The sequence below is a fragment of the Marmota marmota genome, unplaced genomic scaffold (genome assembly GCF_001458135.2).
Source record: "Marmota marmota marmota unplaced genomic scaffold, marMar, whole genome shotgun sequence".
NCBI classification, from domain to species: Eukaryota; Metazoa; Chordata; class Mammalia; order Rodentia; family Sciuridae; genus Marmota; species Marmota marmota.
The window spans coordinates 21,096,128-21,118,916 of record NW_026000019.1 but is presented as its reverse complement, the minus strand read 5'-3'; the positions used below and the strand labels follow the sequence as shown (position 1 = coordinate 21,118,916).

At 42.3% G+C, this 22,789-nt stretch overlaps 2 protein-coding genes across 5 annotated transcripts in view; both read right to left on the bottom strand.

The window, feature by feature from the left end:
- Positions 1–19,484, bottom strand: part of Scyl3 (SCY1 like pseudokinase 3) — a 28,756-nt gene extending 9,272 nt beyond the window's left edge. For 3 of the 4 annotated variants that reach the window (XM_015491852.2, XM_015491853.2, XM_048810061.1), the window contains exons 1-8: positions 19,320–19,484; positions 11,484–11,669; positions 9,391–9,504; positions 7,419–7,475; positions 6,009–6,111; positions 4,787–4,898; positions 2,144–2,221; positions 757–896 (exon numbers count right to left, since the gene is read on the bottom strand). In XM_015491852.2, coding sequence (XP_015347338.1) covers positions 757–896; positions 2,144–2,221; positions 4,787–4,898; positions 6,009–6,111; positions 7,419–7,475; positions 9,391–9,504; positions 11,484–11,669; positions 19,320–19,484 — 955 coding nt within the window. The remainder of the gene's footprint in view (positions 1–756; positions 897–2,143; positions 2,222–4,786; positions 4,899–6,008; positions 6,112–7,418; positions 7,476–9,390; positions 9,505–11,483; positions 11,670–19,319) is intronic. The other variant, XM_048810062.1, reaches the window with a different exon arrangement.
- Positions 19,409–22,789, bottom strand: part of Kifap3 (kinesin associated protein 3) — a 162,520-nt gene continuing 159,139 nt past the window's right edge. The window contains exon 20 of the mRNA XM_048810059.1: positions 19,409–19,538. Coding sequence (XP_048666016.1) covers positions 19,523–19,538 — 16 coding nt within the window. The 3' untranslated portion in view covers positions 19,409–19,522. The remainder of the gene's footprint in view (positions 19,539–22,789) is intronic.

Below are 22,789 nucleotides of genomic sequence, written 5' to 3'. Positions count from 1 at the left end.
GCAACAGGCAAACAGATCAGCGTTCAAAAGAAGCAATGAAGTGATTCAGAGGTTCACCCCTGTCTGAGATCCACCAAGTAACAGAATGGAAGAGCTATGAAGGACAATCCAAGGTTTGAAGGAATGACATTGAATAAGAGATACAAAAAGATAAAACAACTTCCCACCACACTGGGTTTAACATAATTTGTTGAACTGAAATTGTTTAAGAAAATTAATTTTTAAAGCAGGTCCTAGTTAAAAAATTCTGTAGTGTAAAATTAATGCTGCATTCCTAACCTGATGTGTTACCCCCTTTAGTGCTATCAAGTTATAACGTTTCAAAGCAATAATCCCATTCCACATTCAGGAAAAAACCTGCAGCCAAGTAGTAAACTGAGCTCAGTGATTTTCAGCCTCCTCACTGAAAATGGAAAATAAACAGGTTGCTCTGGAAAGCCAGGGATGCACGCCTAAGTGACTCAGAGCAAATGCGACAGTTCTTTGCAGGTACACACCTTACCTTAGACCTTCCCCAGGGTGTCCCACCTGAGTCCCACGTGTCTACATCTGTAACTACCACACCATCAACCTGACCCTTGAGGAAGGTGCTCCATGTTTATCCTGTGGGCTTTGGTATCCATAGAAGCCAACAACTGCTCTCTACTTTTAGAACCAACATTGAACTAAACCATTCAGTAATTTCACTTTGCTCCAAAATGGACCAACAGCCACAAAATTTATTGATCACCAAAACCACGTTGAAAAAGAATTCACCTTTTTTGGGGCCAAGCAGATGAGGAAGAAAACTCTTGACAGCTACCGGCTCTGCAAACACCAACTGATTCAGCAGAAGAGGTACCAACCTCGAAGCTATTAATTCCTCTGACAAGCAGCTGACTCTATCCAGCAGAAATCTGAGGACAAAAAAGCAAAGGAAAGCCTGGGAAATTAATGCGACACTCTATCAACTCTCCTGCACAGGTCAGCTCCACGCGGCCTCCCTCCCACTTCTACCAAAGTGGTGCCCTTCCAGAGGTAGCTGGGAAAGGTGAGGGGAGCGGGCAGTCTCCAGGACCTGAGACACATGCAGTAAGTGTGACCACGGCCAGCCAGCTGCCACACTATTCGCCAAGCTAGGGAGCTCTCGCAACAGATCACCCCTTATAATGAAGTGATAAGTGGCCAAAGTGTCCCCCAGGTCCCCTGATAGCCAGAGGCTTCCTAGATACAGACACTTTCTCAGATTTAAAAAAATGCAAGATATTCCATTATCTAAAGTTTTCACAGTAAACAAAAATACAGGCTTTTATTTCTAACCTTGTTGATTAAAACATACATAAAAGCATTCTATTGAGAAATAAGATAGTAATATCCCTCCTCATAACCACCCTTAACAGATAACCTTGCCTCCATCTTTTTAGAAGCAAGCCCCCTCACGCGAGTCCCCGTTGTCTACATCTGTAACTTCCACACCATCAACCTGACCCTTCAGACCCCCACGCCAACACGGATGGCGGGCTGTACCCACCCTCACCCACACCTCCTCCCAAGGCCACCCCGCCCAGCCTCTGCCCCAGCATCCCCTTCTCACCTCTCTTCCATCCCTAGAAAGCCCTTCCTTGACACTGGCTCCTTCAGTGTGACGGCCACCCTTCTCGCTATGTTCCTGGGAGGTCTCACCCAGGGTCCACCTAATGCTCTCACCCCTCCATGGACCCAGTGCCCGACGCACACAATACTCAGACTGTGTGCGGACACTCCTGCCATGAACAAGAGCCGCCTCCTGCCTATCCTGGCCTTGGACTCTGCCCTCCAGCAGGGCAGCTGCCTGCTTCCCACAGGAGTCACCCTGGGTCTTGCCCTGGTGCCTGCTTTCCTGCGGCCCCATCTGAACAGCATTCCTGGAGCACCTGCTCCCGTCCTGTTTCGCACAGCTCCCGCCAAGCTCTCCCGCTGTACTCGCCCCCTGTGTAAGCACTAGCAGGCGGGTATCTGTTTCCCTCACCAGGCCGCCACCCCAGGGCCTCGCAGAAAGCCAGGCATGTAGGAAGTGTTCAATAATGTTCTGAAATAAATAAAATGACAGCCTCACCTTCTCCAGATCTCCTCAAGTGATTACAGGGACTAAATCTAAGTTAGTAAATGTAAGGTCTCAACTTACTTGAAGAATTCAGTTTTCTCCTCTTCACTCTTCAATGTTAAGCTTTTCAAGAAATTTACAACTTCTAGAAAATCATTTCTAAATGCCAAAAAGAAAAAATAATGTAGGACAATAGATTAGAGTAGGCATGTTAAATATTGAAGCCATAACCAAAGACTGCACCATTATAATTTTCAACAAAGAAACATTCTCTATGCCATTTAAAAGATTCCAAATGGCTTATGAGACAAAGACTATGGGAATCTAATATTTTAAGAACATGAGAGATCTGTAAAGAGGATATAAACGATACAAATGCACATATGCTAACAGGCTTAATGGTCTTAAAAGTCACAATCATCCTCCAAGTTTTTTTCTAACAGGATATTGTTAAATGAAATGTCCTGGAAGAAATGACATTATCATTACAAAATATGTGTTCATTCCCAATTCTCCTCTGATGAAGTAAAACCATGAAAGAGGACTGACTGGGAAAAGTGGGATTTCTGTAAAAGTCAGGAAGCTTTTCATTTTTCTTGCTATAAGTTAGTCTTTTTTTTTTTTGGTAAGGCAAGGTCAGTTTCTTATGTGGTTTCCAGAGCCCCAAAGCTGTGGACCCTGGGCTCCAAGGAAGTGTTGCTCACATCTGCCCTGTGGACAGTGGCCCAGGGCTTGAGCACAGCAGTCAGAGCAGGCCTGGTGGGCACAACTGCCAATGGCCTCCAGATCTGGCTTACTCATACACTTGACTTCAAACAGCCCAGGGTTAGGGCATCACCCCCAGGCAGCTGATAGCCCATATATAACTCCTGAGTTCCCCCAAACTGAATTACTAATAGCCCACTATTCCCCAAAAGCCTTAGTGATAGCATAAATAACACATATTTTGTACATCATAAGTATTGTATATGGTGAAAACACGTAAGAACGTTGAGATCACCTTTACTATAGTATGCAATTTGGTAGAGATGAACTGCTTATATGGAGGTCAGTCTCACAAGTCACTTCAGGCAGGTGAACCTCATGGGCTCACTGCAACTGCACAAGGAGGTGACATGCAGTCGTTGGAGGGACGGTATGTCCTGTGGTTGGTTTCATGATTTAACGCTGCATCTTTTTAGCTGCTTACATCTCAACCGCAAGTGGCACCATCATATGGTCTGTGTGCAGGTTTCGACACATTTCAACTCTTATCACAGATTTATGTGTGTTTCATGGTAGTAAAAGACACAACAGACTACCTAAGTGTATTACACTCATTATGACACACCTCTTTCTTGATTTTTTTCAACATTTCTAGGCTAAAGTTCACCTGTAAAGTTTTTTTCACACTGTCAAAACTTTCTGCCCCGCAAATAAAGAACACACCACGTGTAAGGAGATGACAGCCCTGCAAACACACATGTCCGAGGGCCAAGTGTTTTTACTCCAGCTCCTGAGCACAGGGCACTCAAATGTCTCAACCAAATCCAAGAACTAGGCCACCCGTCAGGCGGGGCAGGGCCCTGCCTCCCGACAGACCTCCCCACTCTGGGCGTGGGGCTGGTTTCTTGGCTTTCTTCTCCCTCTCTAACAGGAAATTTTAAATAAAGAACTCATATTACACACAGTGATGGGAGACTCTGTTTAATGTGAAGAGTTTTTAACAGGATATTGTTAATCACACAGTGATGGGAGACTCTGTTTAATGTGAAGGGTTATTCTTTGTAAGGACTTTAATATCAAAGGAAATAAAGAATTCCTAATAATCATTAAATACTAATAATAATCATTAAATAATAATCACGGAAATACTGTGGCTAAAAGACTCATAAAGGTGAATATATACCTCTTGTATTTTTCAATTAAAAAAAATGAAAAAAAAAAAACAAAAAAACAACTCAATGGTAAAGGTTTTGAACAGTGTCTCTGAAACAGGACAAAGAATCCCAATAACCACACACACACTTACTTACTCAGGTTCTACTCCCTAGTACTACCTAGGGTAACTCTCCCCTTCCCCCTGCTTCTCCTCACCTCCCTAACTGCAAACACAAAAGGATACTTAAGCTTCAAAACCAACAAAGTTAGCTTTGCTAATAAAAGCTATGAGTGTGGAACTAACTTGGTAAGTTCTGCAGTCTTGGAAATAAAAAATGAAGGACATATATTTAAAACAAACCTTGAAGAGAAGTTCAAAAACACCTCTGAATCCAGAAAACGATTAAGTTACATTGTACTCCTCCCCCTAAACGAACTTTCTTGTTCTTCCACACATATTACTGAAGAGAGAAATCTTCTGCCTAAAGAAAAATGAACTCACACCCTGCCCAATAAGAAAAATTCAAAATAACCGATTCTCATCACTCATACGAAGGCAGCAGAACAGGGAGGCCACGTCTGTTAACTGCTTCAGTCGGCTTGGAGCTGGGAGCCGCTGGACACAGGCCGGCTTCTTCATGACCAAGCCTGATGAAGCGGGAGGACTTCCAAACCCCAAACTCCACGGCATCCAAGAATTTCTAAACTTTCCATCTTTGATGGGAACCTGACGGATCCAACTTCTCCCTCTTTTCTCCTGTGAACACCAGTCAGTCTCCTAATAATCAGCAGCACCAGGGACTGCTTCGTCTGGTCCTCCCAGCCCACAGCCACGGCGGCAGTGGGACGCGCCGAGGCCCTCACCTGAAGAAGTCGTGGGACAGTAAGGTGCAGAGCGCCGGCCGACACTGAGGGATGGGATGCAGCACAGTTGAGAGCAAGGTCTGTTGGAAGCTGGAGAGCACGTCCGCTGAAACTGAAATCCAGAGCGACAGTTAGTCCAGCCTTCGCCCTCCTCAGGGCCTCTACGGCTGCAGACTGGTGAGACCAAAGCCACCTGTAAAAGCCCAGACAAACAGAGCCCGGCTGTCGCTGAACTGCTTCCTGCTCGCTTCAAGCCCAGGTCCTGGCACGTGGAGAGCCAGCCTGCCAACACAGCCAGGCCAGGCCAAGCGCCTCCCCTCCCACGCCTCCCATTTCCTGGCTGTTCCGCTCAGGTCCAGGAAGTGAGTAAGCAGCAGGTGGGAGGGGCTTTCTCAACCAGGGTTCCTCATCCACAGGACACAACTGTTTGAATGACTATTTTCAATTCTTCCAAGGATGGCACACAACTGTCCCCACGCTAGGGGCATGGGAGAGTAGTTAGTTCCCTGAACACAGTGGATGCCTTGTTGTTCAAGTATTCAGACCAGGACGATTTAGGGGTAAGAGGTGACATCCAAAGCCTAGCAGAAGAAGTGACATCAGCACTGCAGAAGGCTTGGCAAGTGACACAGAGGCCAGTAAGGGGCCCCGCATGGCATGCACCTCCGTAAACTCACTGGAGAGTGATGCAGGCCGCCGAGCATGCCGTGAGAGAATGGAGACAGACAACAGAAAACCATGCCTTTAATAGCCTGGGCCTCAGGAGGCCATCAAAGGAAAGAGCAGTGGGCAGATTACAGCTTGAAAAAATAAACCAAAAAACTTTTGAAAGACTAAAAAATGTTAAGCCTGACAAGAAAATATTTTTGAGTCTTACTCTATTATTCAGACTACTATATCTTAATCATTATGGCATTATTTACTTATTGGCTGCCTCACTAAGGAACAGTCTTTAGACCATAAAATACTATTATCAATAAGGTTATCACAGGAGACTGAAAGCTATAGTTCAAAGTGCTTCCTACTTAAAATTCTTTTCACTACTGATACTAATGAAATGCAAAGCTTGTTTCCTTATTGCTGTTGATACTTGCTCTAAACAAATTACACGGTAAGCAACAGGTCCCTTACTATGATCAAAGACTGAAGTCCCTCGAGTTCTACGCTGGGCAGGCCTGCATTACTTTCTTACTTAGTGGACGCAGTATTAACTCCAACTCACCCTGTCCACGTAAGACGGTGAGCAAGCCTTCCACCAGTGTTCCAAACGAGTAGGCATCCCGGGCATGTCCGTGGGACTCCGGGAGAGGGCTGAACTCTGGAGACTAGAAGCAGTAAAGACTTTTAAAACTAGAGCATTATAAACTATTCCTAACTCTCTCCCATGTTTGCATTTATTACACTCAAATCTAACTTCACAGTACCACACACTCAGTTATAGCTTTAAAAACTACTAGTATACCATATAAAAAATGTTGATCAACTGTAGCAATCAGGGAAATGCACTCAAAACTACACCGACATTCCATCTCACTCCAGAAGTCATCAAGAATACCAACAATAAGCTAGGCACAGGGGCACACACCTATAATCCCGGCAAGGGGAGGGTGCAGGGGGTACTGGGGAGTGAAACTGGTCAAGTAATATGGTCATGTAGGTGTGAATATGCCACAAGGAAACACGCCATTCTGTGTAAGTGAGACGTACCAATAAAAAAACAGCAGGACTTAATACTGGAAAAAAATTTTAAAAAATGATTAGCAAATGAAATTTATCAAAGATTTTAAAAATATGAAATAGGATCAAAAAGAAAATAAAAGATCACAACATAATACGTGTTTGTGGCTTTCAAAAACATATTTAAAAGTTAATCTTACAATGCAGTGTGCACACATAATACAGTATGCATATAAACACACACATAATGAAAACGAGTTTCACAAAACAATACTAAGATGCCTAGTAACGATTTCTTTCACTCTATTTTTTAATTTTTTCAAAATACTGTCCAAGATACCCTTAAACTATCTTAAAACCCACAAATCACCAGTTTGAAAAACACCAGTGTATGCCATGAATAAACCTGATTTATGTTAAGTCTAAGGTCCATATTAAGTTTATACTTGGTTTGTATTTCCTATAAAGCACACTAAACATGTCTTTAGGGATTAATGTCATTTATAGTGATTATAAGAAAACTTACAGAGGGCATCTGCTTTTGAATTTGTCTGTGAATAGAATCTTTCTTCACCAGAACCAGGGTATTAATAACCACTCTGTACACATCCTGGAATCCCAAGCAAGGGCCAGCGAGACAGACGGATGCAAAGACAGAGCTGATGCAAAGGAAAGGGCCAGCCTGACCTCACGGCTCCCGTCAAGTACAAAGCCAGTGTGCTTTGGATATGACATCCCCTGTTCACACTCGGGGCACTCCATCTCTAAACAATACCACAGGACCTATACAGCCAAAAACTGTAAGCTGGCTCCCTGGCTGTGGTAGTAAGATTAATCCCAGAAGCTCAAGGCTAGAGGAATCACGAGGCATCCATAATTTAATAAAGGCCTGGGAGAGGTTTTCTGCTCAGTTGCACAAGTGGGCCTTCATCACATCCGACGCGTATCATCTTACCATCTCTTCAGGAGGGATAGACGCTGGGTCTCTGACTGCCTGAATACTCCTCAGAAACTAGACAGAAAAATAAATCAAGAAAAGCAGTTCTTACGCATTTGGCGAAGCAACCTTTTAAACCTATTTATAAAAGCCATGAGCAATAGAAACGGCAGCAATGAAACGTTTCCATCAATATCACATATCCAATATGCAAATTTAAAATCTTCCTGATTAAAAAATGTAAACCAGTACTCAGCACGGAGCAATTCTTAGTGAACATAAAAGTCAGTCCCCTTTCTCTGCCTTCCAGCTGGTTCACACACACCCCATGCTGCCGAGAGGCATCTGTGCATCTGATTTCCTTATACAGAAATTAGAAATACTTCTTTCTCTTCCTGCATAGACATTAAGAAGTAAAAGGCTCTTCAGCTGTTGGTGACGGTGTGCATCTGTAGTCCCGCTACTCAGGAAGCTGGGAAGAGGACTGCCTGAGTCCACAAGTTTGAGGCCAGACTGGGTAACACAGTAAGACCCCATTTAAAAAAAAAAAAAAAAAAAGGCTTTTCAGCACAGGATACATCGCTTATCAATCTTGTCTTTGTCACTAAATCAGGTGAAAGTCTTGTTGCACATGAAACTTTATAAGCTACGGAAACAAAACTAACATCTATAGAATGAGCATATTCATTCACCTAATCAAAGAAGGGCTTTTATCCAATAAACACCATCTAGGGCACTAGGAATACAAAGGACAGCCACAAATTCCCTGCCCCCAACCATATGCTCACAGCCTAGAAGGTACATCAGGGATTTCAGTAAGTGAAGCACAGGATTTTTGTAGGGTAGGACAACGCCCGCAGGAAGGATTCACAGAGAGGAGACTCAAGCGAGATCTTGGATGAGCTGGCACTTTTCAGGGAGTTCAGGGGAAGAAAGGCAGCCTGGTAACAGAATGGCAGAACAAGCAAGAAGAGAGTGAGGCGAACAGCCAGTGCAGCAGCCCGGCTTCGTGACAGAGTGCGAGCAGAGCAGGAGCACTACAAGTGCTGAGTGGAGCTGAGGCGGGCTGGGAAGACTGTGGAGGGCCTGTGCACCACCCCAAGAAGCTCCTTCTGTGGGACGAACCCACAGGACCGCGTGCTGCCTGCCATGCTAACTACAGGAGAGAGACTTTAGAGAAGGCAGCCATCACCAAGAGGGATGACTCAGGCAGTATTGCATTTGACTGATCAAGAGTCCAGGAAGGTGCCCACCAGACTAGGCCGAGCTGAGCGCCAGACAGCACGCAGGAAAACACTGAAAGCTAGACTGAGCCACCGCGTCAGCAGGGGGATTGGGATGGGAGTGGTTTTCACTTTTTTTTAGAGAGAGTAAGTCCATCAGAAACATGCAAATGGTGAAAAGAAGAAATAAAATAAAAAAAGAACTGCAGGTGGATCTGTCCGACAAAACCACAGGCTGTACCCCAGGAGCAGCAGCCCAGCCACTAGGAGTTAAGATGCACAAGTCCCAACTCTAGTCGCTGGACACACTATATGTTCAGGGAGCAACCCCTGAATGCCTAACGCGAGACAGGCACTCGGCCAGGTGCAGGTAGAAAGGTAAGGTCAGAGGAGCTACCCTCAGGAGGCTCAGCTGCTGGGCAGAATCAGACACACAAAGGCAATTTCAACACGAAGCAGAGAATGGCATGATCAAAGGAAGTGCTGCACTGCAGCTCAGGAGCAGAAAGGCAGGCGGTTAATTAAAACGTCTGAACAAAACCATTTCACCTCCCTCTTTCTCAGGTTCCTCATCTATAACACGAGAAGAGTACATGACCCCTAGTGCTTCCTGAGGGATAAAACCCTACAACTCCATGAACATGGGCATCCACAGAGTTCAAGTCTCCAGACCAGCATGGCGCTGACCCTGGGGGGCAGTGCCAGGGCAAGAGCACACAGAGGATGCCACCAGTGCTCAGGGGAAAGAGGCCTACCACCTGGCTTACCTCGGGAGTGGCCTGAGGAACTTTACACACAGTTTCCATTCCTCCTAGCTTCCAGTGCCCATCTTCACTCACAAACACAGATGATAAGCAGACATTGTTGTGTGTGAGGTGTCCCTGGAAAAAAAAGAACAGGAAGAAGACTGCCACTCCAACTCTGAAGAAGAAGTCTTTAAAAAACTACTAGTTACCAAAAAAAGATTACGACAAGATCTTCCCACTTGTGGACTGATATCGGAAACTATCGGTTGTTCCAGGAACGACCAAGGGAATGAGGTCAGAAGAAGCAGAGAGTGCCCTGGGGAGGCTCCTGGCCCCTCCCTGCCTGCTGAGCAGGAGAAGCAAGACACCCAGCCAGCGCAGGCCAGTCACGCCCCACCTGGAAATCGGGACCCAGGCGTCCCTAAACACGAATCCACCAGTCCTGTGGCCTAGCCCACTTGCACCAGTGCCTTTAAAGATAAAATTTATCTCTGCCCTCATAGGTTATTTTATTCATTTTCTGCTCTAAATTCTTTCTTACCTACATTCTATCATGAACCCAGATCCACTTCACCTGAAATCTTATCAGTAAGCATTAAAAAAATTCTGCCTGAAGAAGAAGAAAAGGGAATGAGAAGGACCAGCAGAAATGCCCCACAGACCACAGAAGAGTCGATTTTAAAACTATAAAAAATAGTTCAGTCAAATAAGAGGAAGGGAGAAAGTGAGAACAGGGTTTGAGTATTTAAGTATTTTCCCAACCAGAAATCATTTCAGTAGATGGAAGAGCTCTTTAAATTTTCTACCCATGAGATCAAATTTGTACATATTTTTATACAGAACACTCTAAAATATATATAAAGAAAAGTTTAGAATAGTATATATGGTATTTTCATTTGAGGAAAAATAAAATAAGATATTTGCTTTATATGCCCAAAGACTATCTCTGCAATAATACACAAATCACCATAGTAGCTTCTGGAGAGAATTCGCTGAAGGACTGGAGAGGGACTCTCCCTACAGGCAGTCCTACTATCAGCATGCCTTGTTCCAATAAAGATGTTCCTCCCCAGAGAAGCTTAACAATGTTAGTTATCATATGAACTTGTAAGCATGCTTTTAAGAGTTATACATCCCACATAATATTTGGAGAGTCTGTCTTCCATAAACAGAAAAAAAATGAAAACATGCATTGAAATGAGTCAAATGCAAATCTCTCTAACCTAAGACTGGTGTTTTTTCATTAAGGAGAACTGCTGAAGATCTGAATGTGTCAGAATGCAAACATCATTAAGGAATTATAGCTCCAGGGCTGGGAAGATGTTCAATGAGAGCACTTGCCCAGCATGTATGAGGTGAAAACAAACAAACAAGAAATAGTAGCTCGATGAAATTGTCAAGACATAGATCAGAAGTAAACATAGGAACCATAATAATAGTAAACGTTACCACAGGCCAGGTAGCCTGGCTACTCCAGTATTAAGAGGCTGTCTCTCAATTGGTCCCACCCAAGTGGGATAGGATGTGTCTAAACTCTGCCTCTAAGAAACGGTCATTTCTTCAAAATTTAAAATTGCACAAAATTCCTGAAAACAAATAGGAATTGTGGTCTACAGCAACACTAATATTAACTTTTTGTTTTAACAAGCATCAACTGAGCCAGGCATGGTGGCACATACCTCAAATCCCAGCAACTAAAGAGGCTGAGGCAGGAGGGCTGAAGGTTCAAGGCCAGCCTCAGCACCTTAGCAAGACCTGTTTCAAAATCAAATAAAAAGGTCTGGGGATGTTAGTTTCAGAGCACCCCTGAGTTCAATCCCTGGTACCAATGAAAACAAAACACAACCAGGAACCAGCTGAGGCTGTTTTCAGGTAAAGACTTGTCCAAAACTAGGGGGAGACCACAGTAACCTCAAAATAAAATTGTACCAATAACTTCCCAGGGACAGAATGTGCTGCCCATTGCACAGACCACCTGGAGCGTCTCCATCTTGCCCTTTCAATATGTGCTCTGTCTTACAACTTCCACATATACCATGCTTCACAGCACTACTACACACTCATCCCCCAGGCTCCGTCAGAGCCCCTGAGCTGGAACTGTACAGGTCACTTACTCTGTCGTGAAGGAAGATGAGAGCCAGCAAAACGTCATAGATCCCAGAACAAATCTCTGCAGAAGACAGCCTTTCCAAGGCCACTTCCAGAGGCTGCACTCTCTCAGTGACCAGATGAATGCCATCTGCTTCCACAGTACATGACAGGAATCTCAGCAGGCAGGGGTGACGCAGTGTCTTCAAGTGCTGTAAAACGTAAACAGAAGAGCTGATGGAGCCGACGACGACTGGACCCAGAGCAGCCTCACGCACACGTGGGAAGAGGGAAACCACACACTCGCCCCTGCAGGTCTCCCCAGCTCCTACCCTTCCCCATAGTTCCACCAAGACAAGGGGGATCTCAGTCTGTTCCCATTCCATTCAACTTATCAACAACTAAATCACCCCACAGACCTGCACTTCCCTTAGGGCAGTGCCGGCCCTCTGTGCCCAGACTTCCCAGGAAGTACCGCGACACATTCCCAACACACTGCCGGAACCCTCACAAGGCAACAGAGGGGCGAAAAGCCTGGAGGACAATGTGTGTGGGATGAGCTTCTCCTCTGGGAGCTCTGGCTCTTCTTGTCACTGTGCAGCAGAGGCAGGCATCCCCTGAAGGCGGCGTGACAGAGGTGACAAAGGCTCCGCCAGCAAAGTCCTGCCATCCTTCTGGCCAGAAGAATCACAGAGAGGAATCCTGCAGGCTGGAGTGCCAGGAGGCTATCCCTGAACAACAGGCACAGAACAGACCCGAGGTGGTGCAACGAAGTGCTGAGAAGAGAACTGAGATCTGAACTTGCATTCCCAGGAAGGGTGAGAGGGGAGTAGTTCAAAGACCCAAGGCCCAAACCTAAGGGGATTAACACCCTGCTGTATCAAATATACCTACATCCTCAGAGTGTCACAACAGAGCCAAGAGTCTATGCAGCACATTCAGGATGCAACCCAACATTTGTACCCAACATACAAAGGACTGTGGAAATGCCATGAATTTTTAAGGGAATGAGTGTTAATGAGCCTGAAGATATTAACCAATCTGAAGAACAGAGAAAAAAAAAGTATCTTCTAAAAAATGATGAGAGCATCAGGAACAAAAAAGTCTAATGCAGATAATTTAACTTCCAAACAAGAGGAAAAATGAATTGGAACATTAAAAAAAATAATGGCTGAAAACATAAATGTAGCCAAATACTTAATTTACAGAGTTAAGAAGTTCAATGAAGACCATACGGCCTCTTAAAAACATAAAAACCATCCTGAGCTCAAGTCTGCTGACCCCAGCTGGGCATGGTGGTGTACACCTGTATTCCCAGCAACTCCTGAGGCTAAGGCAAGAGGACCACAAGTTTGAGGCTAGCCTCAGCAACCTAATGTCTCAAAATAAAAAACAAAAGGAGGAGATGGGAATGTGAGTCAGTGGTGAATTCAATCCCCAGTACCCCTAAAAAAAAAAAAAAAAAAAAAGTTTGCAGACCCTGCCACAGACCATTAACAAAAGTGACTCTTTTACAAAACATTTTAATATTGTTCTCACCTTCTTATTTATCACCTATTTAATCCCCTTAAAATATTTAAAGTCTCTTTTAAATTTTTGATTTTTTTATTCTACATAAAAGTGACTGCCATTTTTGTGTTCACACTCCTCACCAATAAATAATGTCAGTTAAGTACTATATATATATATATATATATACACACACACACACACACACACACACACATACACACACACACTAGTTTGTTGTTGCTGTTTATACTGGGGATTGAAGCCAAGGGCACTTTACCACTAAGCCACATACCTAGTCCTTTTTGAGACAGGGTCTCTCTAAGCTGCTGAGGCTGTCTTGAGATCCTCCTGCCTCAGTCTCCCGAGTTTCTGGGATTGTAGGTATGTGCCAACATGCCTGGTCTACATACTATGTATTTTTTTCATATTCTACATGAACTACATATACTGTAAAACACAAAACAGACAGTACCAAAAGACTTAAATATTCCCAGTGCTTTTTCTCCACAACTGCAATGTTGCACAATACCTCGAGCAGGAACCCCATTTTGAGAAGTCCTCAGTATGCGATCCTCCCCTCCCTCACCTCTTTCCTTAGCAGAGACAGTAAACACACCTTCCTGACAAGCATAAGCCATTTCTGTGTCTGAACACAGGGGCTGGGTCAATTAAATCTGTAGGGTCTCTCCTTCTCTGGTTGGCCCTTTTACAGCCCCGTTGGGAAAATCCCTATGCATATTTTATGAGAATTACTTGAGTAATTAAAGAGTTCCACAGTCTAATATTCTCACCCCAGGTAATAACTTATCATTTATTTACAGCAAAACTTAAACTGCTGAAATGCTATGATATGACCTTCAAGCTCTGAGGTCTACGCTGTACTAGCCTCAGGTCACAGGGGGGAAATCTTGAAAGCCGGTCATTAGACTGGGAGGAGATGGAAAGGAGGATTTCACTGAGAGCATAACCTTCAATTTAACACTAGGTTTCATTTTCACAAATAAGTAGTTGATACTGAATGTTCTAAATACCTCCTTGAAAGGAGGAGGACAGCATCAGAGTTCATAACCCAGCCTTGCTACAATTTTTCTATCAGCTAGCTCAAACCTATTATAAACTTCTTCCACAGAGGAATCTTCTGAGCATGTTGGATTCTCTAATATTTTAATTTTCATTTTATTCATTTATTTTATCTGGGGGGTACTGGGGATTGAACCCAAGGGAACTCAACTACTGAGCTATATCCCAGTCTTTTTTATTTTCTGTTTTGAGCCAGGGTCTCACTAAGTTGCTGAGACTGGCTTCAAACTTGAGAAGCTCATGCCTCAGCCTCCTGAGTTGCTGAGGTTAGAGGTATATGTGCCTTTGTGTGCATTTAAAACAATTCACACATATGCAAATAGAACATAGTAGATATGCAGATGAGCCAAAATGCTAGCCAGTTGGTCATATGAGTGTGGTTAGCTGAAGAGAACATCCCAAGAGTTATGTTTGGAGCTAGTTTGTATGTAAAATCATACATGCGTCTCACTTTTTTTTTTTTTTTTTGGTACCAGGGATTGAACTGAGGGCGCTTAGCCACTGAGTCACATTCCCAGCCATTTTGATTTTTTATTTTGAGGCAGGGACTTACTAAGTTGCTGAGGCTGGCTTTGAACTTGTGATCCTCCTGCCTCAGCCTCTCCAGCCACTGGCATGCACCATGGATGCCCAGTCACCACATTTTCATTTTTTAAAAAATACTTTTGTTTTATTTATTTGTTTTGGTGGTGCTGAGAATTGAACTCAGGGCCTCGAATGTGCAAGGTGAGTGCTCCACCACTGAGCCACAACACCAGCCCCAAATTTTCACTTTAAGAATCATTTCAAATAATTTTCAAACCAAACATGAACTATTTCCTTTTTGACTGCTCAAGATAAATTCTTCATTCAGTTTTGTCTTAGAGCTCTGATCACTTTCTTTGATTTCAGGTCCCTTCTTTTGTTCTCCTTTTAGCACTCAGGATAGACACTTGATAGACAGTAGGAGCCGCCTGGTTCAGTATTAACAGGGAATAGTTAATAAGTGGCCACCTGATTTTCACTTTTGCTTCTGCTAATTTTTTTTTTTTTTACCCTAAATACCCCAGAAAAATTCTTGCTCCAAAGTGAGTTCCTGCTTGTTTATAATAAAAGAAAAGAGGAAGAAATGATGCACTGCATGATTCTGAACAAGACACTTAGCAAGAACCTCATCTGTCATTGCCCTTGAATACAGTCAATATTCTGCAAGACCATGCAGATTCACAGGAAGGACCAGCAGCTAATCAAATCACAATGTTTCTTGGGTCAACCTTCTGCTGCTTCTAAGAACAAGGGGAACAGGCTGCACCTGGGGAGGGCAACTTGGTTATTTTCTCAGTGACCCCAATTGAGCAAATCAATGGCTCTTGTTCTGGTGGAGGTAACTTGTTGAATGTTTTGAATGCATGTGCCCCAAAGTTAGGACTCCAGTTGGATTTATTCCCTGTTCCAGGCGCTCACCTCTAAAGCACACAGCTGAGCAAGGTCACTTCCTAATGGATATCAACATTACAACTCCCAACATCTGTGCTATCTGTACTTACCTTATGTCTATCCATTCAGAGCTCCTCAGTGTGAGAGTCTAGCCCTGAATATAAACTACTCCCATTTTCAGGAATCGGTAAAGACCCAACCATCTAGGAAATTAATTCAAGCCTTAGAGGCTTAACTTTCCACTGTTGTTCTGCTCCTGATTTGTTACATCATTTTGAGAACTACATAAAGTTAACTGACTCGATGTTCTTATCTATAGCTCACATCTACCTTCACACTTTAAAAACAGGAAAAAAAATCTACACTTTCACACCGTTAAATAAACATAACAAAACAGCTAAGATGACTAAACTGGAGAGTAATAATCTTTCAGGAAAAAATACTATTCCTTCTTCCCTAAAGATGCACATCTGGGACAAAGATGCAGAGACAGTCTGTCTTTGCGTACCATGTCTGAAGGTTAGGTCATAAACTAGGAATAAAATTCAGGAAAAATAAAAAATGGATAAAGAATTAGTCTGGGTAGAAATGTGGATGACTACAAGCCTCAGAGGAGAAACAGCAAGAAAGTCAGGTCTGGGAAGCATGGTGGGAACCAGGATATGGCTAATTCTGTCTGATGGCTGCATCATACCTAAGGAACAGGCAAATACGTCTTAAGTTCTGAATGGACACTGAGCAGGAGCCCTGTGAGAACACCAGGATCTGATCATGAGAGGGGAAGAGATACCCTCTGTAACTGTTAACTACATGGCAAGTTGGTTTACAATGAATTGGACGTTGTAAATAGTGTAAGAAAGGCCTATAAGGGAAAGGGAAAAGGAAAGGGAGAGAGGGAACATGTCAATGTGAGGAAGAGAACACCTGCCCAATGGCAGACACAGCTGGTCACGCCCACATAGTGCAGGCTCTCCAATACTTCAACAAACCCTTCCACTATGCAGCCGGAGCCCTTCACAGTGTCTCCCGGAACATCAAATCATGTACTTGGATGACAGCTGCATACTTATGCCCAGATATGTGATTCCTGTAGGAAGACTGAGGAGTTGTTTTTACAGCTTGTAATTACCACAAAGCCTCAACTAAGCACTCTGATTATAACAAACAACCGTAACCAAATTCTAACTTAGAATTTATCATTCTTAACAGGTTGTTGGTTAGAAATGAGTCATAATCACCAGTAAGCAAATCACACTATTAATGACAGCTGAGGAATTCAAGACCAAATGAGATCTTACGGGCCTAAATATTTTCATATTGGTTTGTGACCAGAGCTCTACTTGCATTTCAGTTACATACACCCACAAACACACAGTTATATATTTATCTATTTATAACAGTTGACTATCGGTATCATTTTTTGAATTTATAATAGTAAAGAAAGAACAATACTACCCAATAATATTTGCCAAGGAAAACACTATCTGCTTAAAAGAGTCATCAGAACTTTCAAAGGCAGGATGAATAACACAAACACTGGTGAGAGTTGAGATAACTACACTGCTTCAAAATTTCAGATATCGAGGACATCACAGTCCTAAAACCTAATATACTGAATGTTATATATGTCTCAAGTACTGTGACCTAATTTGTGGGATAATCAGAAGTAGAATTCTGACAATGTAAATTCCTTATCACTTTGTTGCCATTTCAAATTTTCATGATTCAAGTTTGAGTTTCAAAGGTACAGAATGGCTGACACATTACGAGTAGATCTTTGGTTTTTTCCCTTTAAAAATTTTATGATCTGGGGCTAGGGTTGGGGGTCAGTGGTAGCACACTTGCCTGGCATGTGTGAGGCACTGGTTAGATTCTCAGCAGCACATATAAATAAAGAAAATAAAAATCTATAGAAAACTAAAAAATATATATATTTAAAAAAATTTATGTTCTGGTTTATTTGACTTTCAGGGTACATATGCCGGATATGATTTTTAAAAATCATATAGCCTGAAGGAAAAAACTAACAAATATTATAAATTATAAATTCTAGTATCTGACTGGATATGGTCAATTAAGTTATTTAAAAAAAATAAAAAACAGCTGGTGCTGTGGCACACACCTGTAATCCCAGCAACTCAGGAGGCTGAGGCAGGAGGAGGGCAAGTTTGAGACAAGCCTGGGCAAACTAGTGAGATCCTGTTCCAAAACAAAAAATAAAAAAGGCTGGGGATGTAGCTGAGTGACAGAACACCCATGGGTTCAATTCCCAGTACTGGATTGGGGGGCGGTGGTGGTGGGGATAATCTTATTAGAAGAAAACACAAGAGGTATGTTAGACATTAACCAATTATTATCTTTCTAAATTGTCTCTTTTGCAAAATTACAATCAAAAAAATTATTAACAATTCTCAGATGGGATAGATAAAAGAGAAAAAAGTGGCTTTACCAAAAGGCAAAATTACCCAGCAAAAGAACTAGCTATACTTTTTTACCACATAATATTACAAGAAAATGTATTCTGGGCTAGGGGTGTAACCCGGGGGTGGAGCACTGGCCTAGCCTGTGTGAGGCCCTGGGTTTAATCCCAGCATAGCATGCATGTGTGAATGAAGAAATGCACGAGTAAATGAGGGAATGAAAAGACTGTTACACATGTCTTTTTCCTAGGGAACCATCTTATAACTGTTAATTTCACACTTAACCTAAGACACAAAATCAAATAATTATTATGACCAATAAAATGCCAAAATTATATTACTAATACAACCTTTTATAATCATTAAAAAAATAAAAATCATTTAAAGAACTATATAAAATAGCTATCAATGTTTCACATCAATTGATATCAAAAAGTGACTCATGGTAATACAGATCATAATTCTTACAGAGTAAAGATATTAAACTCAACTTGAAAGTACTCCTGACATAGTAAACACTCAAGAATTAATTAAAGAATACCACTGTACTTTTTCTTTTATAAACTTCTAAAGATAAAATGAATGTCTGCCAAAGGGCAAGGAAATATCAACTAACATCTTTCTTTTCTCTAATTATGAAAGACTTGAGATTATTTTATTTCATTAAATGATATTCCAATCCAAGGTAGAATTGTTTCTTATATCTCTTTTTCTTCTTTTTTTGGTGGTACTGGAGATTGAACCCAGAGCCTTGTGCATGTGAGGCAAGTCCTCTACCACTGAGCTACAACCCCAGCCCTAGAACTGTTTCCTGTAAGACGTGAGGGCCCCTGACAGTGCTGAGACAGCATGCCAGTGCACTGGCCCCTCAGCCGGGAGCAGCTCTGACTAGGTATAAACAAGAACCTTCTTCCTAAGGAGGAAACTAAAGCCTCCAGAGTTAGCAACCTGTCCAAGGTCCCTCAGCAAGAACTAGAGCCGAGGGCCAACATTCTTTCTGTCCAAACACCAGTGTAAAACTCTTTCTGGGACATCACAATGTCTCAGGAAAAGAAAAACATGACAAAGTTCCTAAAATATTTTATTTTCAAGCTCCTCATCAACAAACTAATTAATATGACAATGCTTACAGCATTTTTGCTAAACTAGATTAATTCCCTCTTAGATAAGCCATGAAAAATCATTTTCTTTTCTCATTAAAAAAATTAGCTATGATGACAGAAACCACTGTAAGGAGTTTTATGAGGTTTGGGTTCAGTTATGGTATCTGTTGGAAATAAACCCACAAAATAAGGATAACTATGTTGATACAGACCATCAACGATATTATTCCTTATGCCTTACCTCCTTTGATCTCTATTAATTTCATTTTTAAAAATCAGAACACAAGATAGTAAAAAGCACTAACTATTAAGCCATCGCCTATTAAGGTACCTTGGCAGCTTTATTAACTTTGTCTTCATTTTCTCTTTTATATACAAAAACTGAAGCAAATTTGCCATCTTGCAGCACAGCAGGATAAACAGCAAGTCCAGAGGGCAAAGTAAATGGTGGCTCTTTCAGCGTACAGCTCTTTAAAGCACTGTTCTCTGATCCCATCCCTTAGGCAGCAAGGCCGTAGGTACTGCAGCTCCTCTTCAAAGCCAAAGGGATCTAAAAGAAGACAAAACAATTGCAAACATGAATTCTATCTGCAATGGGAGCAGAGCTGTTCAAGGTCTCCAGAAACAGCCAAACTGTTTCTGCAACCTTGTAACTAGCACATTTGACAACAGAAATGGTTAACTGCTCAGCAAGTTATCAACAATGCTTGTTAATGAACACCTAACAAATCCAGAGAAAATGTACACCACCTACCAGTTATGTGCAATTATCGTACTCACCCAAACCCCGCGTCATACAGGAACTTTCAGTTACTTAGAAAAGCAACCAAAAAATAAAACAAGGTAACTCATATTTCTAATCAACTTACAATCCTGCCTCACAAAGGAAATGTTGTAAAACTTGGTTATTCAAAAACAATAGAACTTCTGTATGTCTAATATGTAACTATAAAGGAAAACAAAATACAAAGCATTAACAGTACATCATAGAAACAAGGAAAAGATTAAAAGAGCAGTAGAATAATGGGAAAGAAAACATAACTCATTGAAGAAATACAAATTACAATAAAGAAAAAGTACAGTCTCACAACTCTTTAAAGTTATGCTTAAAAAAGGGAGAAACGGCAAAATGTATAATCACAAAAGCTAAAACACGCACACATAAAATTCTTGAAAATGCAAACTGCTTCATCACAGAAAACAGGTAAGTGGTTGCCTAGAGAGGGGTCACAGAGGAACAAAGGTGTGTGAGGAAACTTGTGGGGGGTAGATATATTCAGTATTTTGATTATAAACATACCAAAGGGTGATTACAAATGTCAAAACTTATAAAATCGTGTTATGTTCAGTCTCTTCTATATGATTATACTTCAATACAATTTCTTTAAAATACATACATACATACATGCATACACAAACACAAGAGACTTCCCAAATCTTCTACAATATGAACATGTCATTCTTTATAACAGAGATACAAATTCACGGAGTTGCAAGAGGTACCAGGAGTGCAGCAGGATTGGTGGAGCAGCAAAGGGCCTACTATGTGCGCACTGGCAACTACTGTGAGAAGTTGGCATTCTGAAGGCAATAGCTGTCACAAAGCTCAGCTCATCCACTTATGATGAGAAACTGAGAATCAGATATTTTTGGGGGAATTTCAATATTATTCAATGTTGCTCAAAAAAAAAATTTTTTTTTTAAACTGTGTAGGACAAACAACAAATGTCTGGAATATTTGTGAAATCAGTTTTTAGTTCTGGCTTTACCATAATATGAAAAAATTTAAAAATAAAAGAATTCTAATTCTAGTCATGTGGCAAGCAAATTGCTAGTTCTAAATAGCACAGCCAAAAATTCCACATAGATTGTAAATATTTCTGTTAAAAATCTTATCCTAAGAACAAGAAGTAAAAACAATGCTAAAAATGCCATACCTCAACCACAGGCGACAGTCACCTGTCTACTTGGATGACAGGTACTAGAGAGAAGTGAGGTGAATTCTGCTATTACGGAAATGTGGGGGTGCTGCTCAGGTGTGACCACCTCCTGCAGAATAGGGAAGGCTGAGCTGGACACTAGGTTCTTGCACCCTCCCCTTTTCTGGGCACAGTTAATGGGTCCAGTGGCAACTATGGCCAAAGGGCAGTCAATTCATAGATGAGCCTTCTGTAGGACCCAGGCCTGAATGAAGAGATGAAGTGGTCAGATCACTATCTCCCCCAAGAACCTGAACTTAAAGAGAGCTTTCTATCTAAGAGTAGCATAGCTAGGTGAAGGATGCCATGAGGTGGGCTGGGACTTGGGCAAGCCAAGGCCACCTGAAAGCAGAAACTTGGCAAGGACAGAAGTAGTTGGATGGCAGCAGGACTAGAAAAACTGGGAGAAGAGCATGGTCATGTTTTAGGGGCACTTAGCATACTCCAGCTCAAGGCTACAGGACCCCAGTTTCAAGTTCAATTCCCTCACTGCCTAACTGATACCTACAAACAGCTCCATTCCCTGAAGTAGCCCACGTGGGTCCGGGTTCTTTGAAACCAACTGCCATTTCATAAGAAGAAAACTCTACTTCTCTTTAAAATGCTGCGTGAAAAACTAATTAAACTAGAGGAAGGTTACAGAAGTACCACTTTGAAACTGTTTATCTGAAGCGAACATAATTGCCTTCTCTCAGCCAAAAAATTTAGCTTTTCAACCTCAATACACAATAAAGGAAAAACTGAGAATAAGGAACTGCAAGTAAATCAATGTCCTCTTGGCAGAAAATCATGCTGTTTAATATTAGTCCCCAAAAGAGATATGATGATTACCACGATTTAGGGCTTTACATTTATTAAACCTTGATTTAATACCATGAATACCACTATAATTGATTAAAATTATGAAAGTGTTAAAGAAGAGATTAAAACCAGCAATTTTTCATAGCCATGTGTTTTAGGTCCGGGTTCTAAGAAACATCACTTGCAAGTTAAAAGAGGGTGCACTAATTTCTCGAGGAACTTGAGAGAAAATCTGCCATTTTACTGTTCTGAAAGCATGGGTAATAATGACAAATACCATCAGTGTCAGACGACAGCCTACATACAGTTCAAACCGACCACTGCCATCTGAGAATGGCTTAAAGAAGTAATTCTAACTCTTGACACGACTTGTCCAAAGAGGCACAGGTACAACTACTATAAATACCTTTAAACATAATTCAGCTAAAATCAACTTACTGAAAGTAAGATAAATAACACGTGGATTCCCCAAATGATTCTTTTTTTTTTGTTTGTTTGCAGGAAAAACACAAAATACTGCCTGTTAGCTTTGAGATTAAAAGACATGAGAAGGTAGAAAAGGATATCCTAACGCCACATGACAGATATTTTGCAAAATTTGTCATCTCCACTCTCTGCGCTAAAAGGTGGGGTCTCCGGTCTGACTTGCCCACCCGTCATCTTCCCAGTGAAGCCCTGCTTGCCCGTCTTCCTCCTCTGGCTGGCTGGGGCAGCACTTAGGTTTCCGGACGGCCACCTGTGGATCAGGGAAGCCCTCCTCCAGGTCACTGGGCAGCTCCTACACCCCACCAAGAAACCGGCTTCCTCCGGGGAACATTTCTCTCCAGGTCCTTCCCAGCAACTAACCGAGGTTATCCAGGTCCCAGATGCCGGAGCTTAAAGGTGGCAATGACAATGGCTCGCAGCACCGCCTGGCACCGCGGCCCCCGCCTCCGGGCCGGCCTCGCCGGACCTGTTGCAGGCGCGCTCCCGGCACTCACACGCCATTAGCGCCCAGTTCGGGGGACCCAGGGCCAGCCTC